Raw genomic sequence first — 8,504 nt, 5'->3', positions numbered from 1 at the left:
CATTAATTTATTTTGTATTTATTTTATATTTTTCTGTGAAGGTTAAAATGGTAATATATTAACACCCGTTAATCTGTTTAACGTCAAATTAGTGACATGGTGAGTTTTAGACATTTTGAAAATTTGTGGTGAGTTTAAGAGAAATGTTGAAAACTCATGGTAAGTTTTAGACAATTTCCTAACAATAAAAGCAAGAAACATTTAAAGTAAAATTGTTAAAATAAATATTTAAAGCAATAAACACCCACGGAATCAAACATATACCTAATTTTTTAGACATTCCATATTAAAATTGCCCACCTAGCAAAGAACGATAAATAAGAAGATTGTGTAATATCATCTATCTGAGCCCAAATGTCTAACCTATCAAGCAATGAAATAGCTTCACCAGAATCCACCCGAACACCTAGAGCACCAAACCAGACAGCTCGTGATACATCACAATCAATAAATAGATGTTGTAATGTTTCATCTTGAGAATTACAAAGTGGACAAAAAGCTGCAATCTCAAGAGACTTTGCAACCAACGAAATGGAAGCATATTATGTAGACAGCGCCAAAGAAACAACAATACAAGGGATGACAACCGTTTAATTCTCCAAAATACCTTCCATGTAATTTATGATATCATACCAGTTGATTGGTTATATAAACTTATTTATATTATACTTTTCCATGGTCAATAATGTTAAGTGATTGGAGGACTGGATTTTAAATTGGTGGAATTTTTTTTTTTTTTTTCTTTTTGGGGGAGGGGGTGTTCAGATCTTTTATGTAGTTTTTCCAACAAGAACACTTTCAGGTGGCAATTTATAATAGATGTGCCAATATTACAAATGTGTAAATATAATGAAAATGGCTTTACATGTAATGGGAAATTGCATTATTAGGGTCGTGTACCCGGCCTCTCGACCTTATTGTGTTGGGGAAGCAGATGGAGATTCTTTTAGCAAGGTAAAAAAAGGGGATTGAGATTAATATTGCCAATTGGGGATGGGTGATGCATGGGGAGTGTAGTTTTCACCCTGCCCCGACCCTAATTAGATATTAAATATTATATTAATATTATATTATATATATATATATATATTAAAAAAATTAAAATATTATTTATATTTTATCCAATTAAAAAATAATAGAATTTGGAGCCCTAAGAAACGTCAAACAATGTGATTTGTGACACACAGCTTCGGACAGTCTAACAGATTAACAACTGACCCGTTCCTTGACAATCCCTGTGAAAAAGGAGGTGGGCGCGCATGCCGCATGTGGCTTAAGGTGCCTGCACGGACGAACCATTCAATGTCAGAATTAGAATTAGTGTGTAACGTGGTGTTGGATAGGTAGTACACTATCCAGTACAATCAACAAGTACAAATGTTGTCTAGCTTGGTAAATTCTCTGATTTCTTTTTTTTTTTTGTGAGAAGCAAATTCAGAATATAATCATCCCCTGTGAACACAAATGAATACGCCAAAGTGGACATCTAGAAGCAACATCAAATGAATTTGTATCCCACTTCCACGTTCCACCTGAGACACCCACGTGACAAAAATCAGCATCATTCAACTGAACTCGATTGTTTTAGATTTCACTCTGTTTCTCTGGATGCTATATAAATCCCAATATAATTTAAAGAATTTGTGATAAAATTCGCCTCCTCACACACTTTATGATGAAAAACTTACAGTAATGAGCAGCAGTATATATATATATATATATATGAGCTATAATTCTATGGTCGATATAGAAGTAAGTTACCAGTCCGGGTCTGATGCGGAGGGAGAAGTTTTTATCTTTTCTTCCTTTTTCCCTTTTTATCTATGTACTACCTACTTACTATATATAAATTGGCAGTACAAGGGAATACAATTCAACATTCAAAGGGAGCAACCATGTCAATACATTTGAATGTGAATGTACTTCCTCTTTCTTTCTTTCTTCTTCTTCTTCTAAGCTGTTTGCCCTATAATAACTAAGTTGGGGAATGGGGACAGGGAGTTCATGAGGATTCCAAACAGAGAGAAACATGCTTTGGAGTTTGAAGGCACCCAGATCGGAAAAGCATCATTGAGTGCAGCGTTGATGAATTCCAATTTCCAATCACCACCGTTGTAATTTTGCTCTTGTAAAGAAATGTGAGTTGATTTCGTCCGCGCTGCACTCAATTATGTTTTTAATCTTTCTGGGGCAGGTTGAGTCGCTTGCAAATACGAATACAAGGTTCCAACCGTCAACAGGTTGCTCCTATATATTATTATATGCTGTAATTCTTTTATAGGGAAAGAAATTGTTTGTTCAAAATTCAGTTACTTGTCTCAGCTAGAGTAATCGATAACACCAAATTTGCATATATAGCTCTGATGTCATCGATGAATGAAAGGAGAGGGCTTTTCTTATTTCTTCTTACAACCCAACCCAAAAGCTGGATTGTGTTGCAGCAAGGCAAAGCCGAGGCCCAAGGTGGATTCTAATAAACAGAGGATTCAAATTGAAAGCGGCGGAGAAGGATCGCCTCCCCCCACGGCTGGGCGTTTCATGAAACGATTTGCTGAAGTGGATCCGATGTGGGTGCTGATGTGTTGTCTAGTGGTGTTGATCTGGTGCAACCGGATCTACCATTCTAAAAGTGGATCTTTTTCCTCACTCGATAACCTAAAGCACCAAAGATGAATCTTCTTCCTCACTCTTTCGCTGCCTCAGAGGAGAACACCCGGATCTACCAGTCCAGCGACGACCGGAGAGAGGTTTCTTGAGCGGAGGGAGGAGCAGCAGCCGCCGGTAATAAAGTCTTCGCTTTCTCCCTATTTTGTCTCTGACTTCTCTTTGTTTTCTCTTTTCTCCTAACATTCAGCAATATCTCTATTTTCTTTGAAGGTTTTAGAGAGTGTTGCCGCATCTAAAGGTTTTAGAGAGAGAGGGAGAGAGTGTTTCTCGCCGCCGGTATGTTATCTGAGAATTGCCGCATCTAAAGGTTTTACAGAGAGAGGGAGAGAGTGTTTCTCGCCGCCGGTATGTTATCTGAGAATTGCTGCATCTATTTTCGTCAATTATTTTTTATACTTTTCTTCAGTCTTCAACATACCAGCTTGAGTATTAATTCCTAATTGAATTCCTGTAATTTGTATATACCTTCCACGTGACCAGGCAGTGTTGACGAACAATCTAGTGGCACCGTGCTTTCTCCATTTTCTCGGCCAGCTTGATAGGACTAAAGAATCCACCGTTATACAAAACAGTGGATTAGAGAATCTGGTAATATCATTCCGATGTTTAAGTCATTATTTTATGCTATAAATGCGAGTTGAATGTTTGAGAACTTGAGTGTTAGTGAGTAAAATAATCAGGCGTACTTTTTGCCTTGAGGTTTCATGCCTTTATATATTGGAGTAGTCGTGGGCCTTACGAAAGAGCTATGGGATCTCCGGGCTGTGGAGATGAGGTTTGTTCCGTTTTTGAAGGGGAGTATATGTTGATAAGGTTTATCGCTTACCTCCAATGCAAGCGGAGCCGGGACGAATTCTCATCGTGATCTCGGAAAATCCGATATCTATTGGTTCATCGTGATCTCGAGAAATTTAGGATCTGTTGGAGAGGCCTTTGGAGTCGGTTAAGTGGCATTTCAGCTCATTAGCTCCGAGCTAGCACTTCGATTCTTTAGTCCCGAACTGGATTGGGTGTCGAGGTGCCTCTACACCGAGGTGGTTTTTTGGGCCGAGGTGGTTAAATACCCAAACTCCGAAGGTTGTGAACTAGGCTTTCCTGGCTGAGTTGTCACCCTTCAATTAGATCGCGCTATGTGTCCCCTTCTTTCTAGGTCGTGCCAAATCACCCTTCATCAATTGTCCCATCACTCCTCGTGCTAGGGGTCCTAACCCGATGCGGGGAGTTCATGAAGAGTCCAGGTGGATTTGGCGCAAGGTCTAGTCAATTTGGAGGGCGAACCATTGGTTGGGCCTGTTCAACCATCTGGCTCAACCATGAAATGACCCAGGTCGCATCTCGAGCATTCGCAGACGTCACACTATTTATAGATTCGGCAAACGCCAAAGGGCAAGCTCAATCGATTTTGTCCTCGGGTAGCATATAGTCGATTTTAATTGGAGCCGTCGGATCATACAGGTCTTAGTCATTGATTGCCGGATGTGGTGGACTATAAATAAGGGGCCAAAGCGCCCATTATCTTTGCCATAAATCGTGTAATTGAGATCTCTTGAGATCGTGTCAAAGTCCTTCAACTCACCACTCTTCCCTTTGTGTCTGAGGTCGTTGTCGTCCTTTTGGTGAGTTTGTCTTCTTTCATTAGTTGCTCCCCTTTCCTTTTCCTATCCAATATGTTTAGTGCTAGCATAGATAGGCTACTTAGTGATTCTAGTGAGTCTGAGGGTGTCGAGGTGCGGTCCTCGGCTCTCACCGCTGAGGCTAGCTCTTCACTAGAGAGTTCCTCTTTACACCTTTTAGGGGAAACACCTTTACCCGACATCGGGCCTTCTCGGCCTGAGGAACCTGAACCTCGGGTAGAGCAACCGACCTTCGGAGAGGAGGTCCCATCTTCTTCTCAGGGTTGGGATCCAGACAACTTTGACCCTTCCACAATGACCTCAGATAGATTGTTGTTCTTGGTAGCCCGTTACCGTCTTCCCGATGCCCTTACCTTCAGTACTCCCTTGGGTTCACGGTCACCATGAGCTCACGGTTTTTGAGGAGCAGCTCGTAGTTGGGTTGCACTTACTGCTCTACCCTTTCATCATAGAAATTAATAAGTTCTTCGACATCACCATTGACCAGTTACACCCAAACTCCATTTGAACCATTGTTGGCACGATCTCACTTTTCCACGAGTATAACCGACCTCTTACCCTAGACATCTTTAGTTTGATCTACTCCATCAAGAAGAACTCTTCTTGCCTGCACGGGGACACCCGACAGAGCTATTATATTTCCCCTTGCCTTGGGTTCAAAGTTATGTTTGGTAACTTGAACAAAGAATCGACTTGGAAGAGGAGGTGTTTCTTTGTTCGGAATCCTGAGGGGTGGTCATTCCCGACTCACTGGTGAGTGGCCATTAAGGACCCTGAAGTGAGACTAGATGCTGAGACTAGGGCAATCATTAATTCTTGGAGGCACCTCGGCCTTGAAATGAAAGATTTCCTAGCTAAGGAAAAACTTGTACGAGTTGTGCTGAGTCCTCCTGGTAGGCCTCCACCTCGACACACACATCACTTTTCCTTTTTTATTTTTCCACATACTTGAGTTCGTGACTAACTTTTTTTTCTTTTCTCTTGTAGAAGCTATGATGGGTGTTGATGTAGCTAACTTTTTGCAGAGTGTTCAGAGGGGAAAGAAGAGAAAGGCCTCGAAGAGGTCCCGTTGGGAGGAGGTCAGTCCTTCGGTTCTTGCACAACCCGAGGTTGCTATGCCAGAGCCGATCTCGGCCGAGCTCCCGAAGGAGGAGGTTCGCCCCCAGCCTCCAATTGTTGACTTGGACGAAGACCAACACGAGGGGACCCCGCCTCGTGAGCCTAAGGGTACTTCGGTGCCTGAGCCTTAACCCCCGAAGGAGAGCATAATGACTCTACGGCTCGGGATTCTTAAGAGCAAGGATGTTGTGTTTCCTGCGGAGGTCGCGGAATGGGCTAACATGCCAACGAGTCAGCTCAAAGGAAGAGCGGCTAATTACTGTATGGTGGTGAGTAACCTGCCCCTTTGTTTACTTTTCTATTCTTCTGTTAATGGTACTTACGTCTGCATTTTATTTTCTAGGTGAACTCCGCTATCCATTCACTCGTCTACCAGTCTGAGATCCGTTTGAAGCGAGCCCGAGAGTCCGAAGAAAACGCTCGAAAGCTTTATCGCGAACTGGATTTAGCTCGAGGTGATGTTCTTCGAGCCAAGAAGGGAACTCGGATCCAGGAGGAGGTGATCCTTATACTGACGAAGGAGAAGAAGAAACTCAAAGGGAAGAAGGAGTCTCTCCTTTGGGAGAACGAGAACCTCAAGGCAATGATCAAGGAGCACATCGAGATCTTTGACACCGCCATCTCCGTCGAGGAGTTCATGGAGTCCCCTGAGTTTCACGAACTCCAGGTCAAGTATGGATCTAACTCGTATCGGTCAGGCTTCAAGCTTTGCAAGTGGCTGATGTGGCGGAAGTTTCCCGAGCTCGACTTCGGATTTGTTTCCATGTCCACCGTCACTCTTGAGATGGCGAAGGAGGCTAACGAGGAACCCAACTCCTCTAAAGGGGAGAGTGACGATGAAATTCTCAAGGCGAGGCCGTTAGGGGAGGCAGGCCGAGAGGACGTGGAGGAGGACCACATGGAAACCAACCTACCTGCTGGAGGGGATTCTGTCAGATCTGATGCTTAGTTGTGCCTCTTTTCTTGGACTCCCCTACATACAATGTATATCCCGGGCCTCCGAGCTAGGTTGTAGTATTTTCTTTTGTACTTGAAGTTCTATATCAATGAAATACAAGTGTTTTACAATCTTTGTGTGCAAATTTTTCTAAGTGTAGATTACTCCCAAGCTAGCAAACTAAACCAAATAGGAGTGAACTTTTTTCTAAGTATAGGTTTCCCCCGAGCTGGTGAGTTAAACCAATTTGGAGTGAATTTTTTTCTAAGTATAGATTGTTGCTGAGCTGGTGGGCTCGACACTAGTAGGAATGATCTAATTTCCATTGTATGCCAAAAAGATCAGACACTATAGGGTACATACCCGATCTATCAATGCCTGGGTCACTTATTTGCCTAAGTGTTGGTTATCCCTAAGTGCCGAGCTAACGAGCTTGACTCCATGTAGGACTAAACTTACATTGTTGTATGCCGAGGTGAATTAGATACCGTAGGGTTTGCACTCGAGTTGTCTATGCCTCATAGGCGACTAAGACTAGGACTTGTCCGCTTATGCCGAAAAGGTGACTAGGACTTGTCCACCTATGTCGAAGAGGTGACTAGGACTTGTCTGCCTATGCCGAAGAGGCAACTAGGACTTGTCTGCCTATGCAAAAGAGGTGACTAGGACTTGTCGTAGTGCCAAGGTCTTTTGTCAGCTTGGCACCATAGCCCTTAGGGTTTTGGGAGTGACTCGCAGTCCTCTCTCTAGTCAGCCGTCTTTTTTGACCAGTTCGGTGGTCACATAGACTTGAAGAAAGTTTGCCTTTGAGTTACAAGTTCATAACTAGTACCTTCTTAGGTTATCGATATTCCATGCTCGTGGTACCTGCTTCCCTTCCAAAGTCTCGAGCTCATATGTGCCTTCCCTGAATACCCACTTTACTCGATATGGACCTTCCCAATTGGGTCTGATCTTGCCAATGCCGAGCTCAGGTACCATAACCTTCTGAAGAACCAGGTGCCGACGCGAAAGTGTCATTTTTTGACCTAGGCATTATAGTACCGAGCTACTCTTTGTTGGTAAGTTGTGGTCCAAATGCAAGCCAGGTCTTGTACTTCCTCTATCAAGTCTAGGTTGGTATGGAGCTCGTCATCGTTTGTCTCATCATTATAAGCCTCCAATCGTAATGTGGAAACCTTTATTTTCGCCGAGATGACCGCCTCTGTACCATACATGAGGCTGAAAGGGGTCTCACCCGTCGCAGTCTTAATAGTAGTTCGGTAGGCCCAAATGACACTAGGCAGTTTGTCCACCCACAATCCCTTGGCTCGGGCTAAGGGAGCTTTCAATCTATGAAGTATCGCTCTATTAGTCACTTATGCTTGCTTGTTCACCTAGGGGTGTGCCACTGAGGTAAAATTTTGTTGAATCCTCATTTCAACACACCAATTTTGAAACTTAATATCTTTGAACTGCTTCCCATTGTCGGATATCAACACTCGAGTTAGTCCGAGTGACATATTATGCTTTCTAGAAGAAATTCTGTATGTTGCGGGTTGTGATCGTTACTAAGGGTTCGACTTCCACCCACTTCGTAAAGTAATCTACTACTACAACCAAGAACCTCCTCTACCCTGTTGCTAGTGGGAAGGGACTAAGGATGTCGATTCCCCACTGTGTGAAGGCCACAGGCTAGTGAGGTATTTCACATTAACAGCAGGTTGATGGTGAATGTTGGCATGCCTCTGACACCTATCACACTTTTTGACAAGCTCGAGTGCATCTACCTTCATCGTGGGCCAATAATAGCCTTCCCTTAACACTTTTTGTGATAGAGCTATACCCCCCAAGTGTCCGCCGCACAAGCCTTTATGGGTGTCGTGAAGTAAATGCTCAGCTTCTGAGGGTCGTAAGCAACGTAGGTAAGGGAGCGTGAAAGATCTTCTATACAGTTGTCCGTCTATGAGGACGTACTTAACTGACTAGCACTCTACCCTTCGAGCCACATTGTGTTCTGGAGGTAGGGTCCCGTGGAGCAGATAATTTACGAGTGGGTCGATCCAGCTCAGTTCCGCTTGTGATACGGGAGCAACCACTTCTAACCCCCAATAATGCTGGGCTGAGGTAAGTCCTCTATGTACACAGTTCGCATGGTGTTGCTGCTC

General features: G+C 43.3%; 1 protein-coding gene across 4 annotated transcripts; it reads left to right on the top strand.

Annotated features, from left to right (window-relative positions):
* Positions 1-1,998: 1,998 nt before the first annotated feature.
* LOC148875670 (uncharacterized) lies at positions 1,999-6,488 on the top strand. 4 transcript variants are annotated; one of them, XM_088984702.1, is made up of 6 exons: positions 2,105-2,240; positions 2,359-2,781; positions 2,878-3,012; positions 3,148-3,255; positions 5,289-5,689; positions 5,764-6,488. In XM_088984702.1, exons 5-6 carry the CDS (start codon positions 5,570-5,572, stop codon positions 6,367-6,369), a joined length of 726 nt encoding a protein of 241 aa, XP_088840828.1. In that variant the 5' UTR covers positions 2,105-2,240; positions 2,359-2,781; positions 2,878-3,012; positions 3,148-3,255; positions 5,289-5,569; the 3' UTR covers positions 6,370-6,488. The 4 variants fall into 4 exon arrangements, with proteins under 4 accessions (XP_088840810.1, XP_088840828.1, XP_088840835.1 ...); XM_088984684.1 differs by having other exon boundaries at positions 1,999-2,240; positions 2,442-2,781; positions 3,148-5,689; XM_088984709.1 differs by having other exon boundaries at positions 2,163-2,781; positions 5,327-5,689.
* Positions 6,489-8,504: the final 2,016 nt, after the last annotated feature.

The sequence above is a fragment of the Nelumbo lutea genome, chromosome 1 (genome assembly GCF_056320005.1).
Source record: "Nelumbo lutea isolate HS-2025 chromosome 1, American lotus-T2T, whole genome shotgun sequence".
NCBI classification, from domain to species: Eukaryota; Viridiplantae; Streptophyta; class Magnoliopsida; order Proteales; family Nelumbonaceae; genus Nelumbo; species Nelumbo lutea.
Note: the sequence above shows the minus strand (reverse complement) of the source record. Positions and strands in the feature narration are given on the sequence as shown.

Excerpts from the sequence above, each read along its gene's own strand:
- LOC148875670 (XM_088984684.1), top strand. The coding sequence starts at position 5,570 with ATGACTCTACGGCTCGGGATTCTTAAGAGCAAGGATGTTGTGTTTCCT. Across the intron at positions 5,690-5,763 it reads CGGCTAATTACTGTATGGTG|GTGAACTCCGCTATCCATTC; the intron begins GTGAGTAACCTG and ends TTTATTTTCTAG.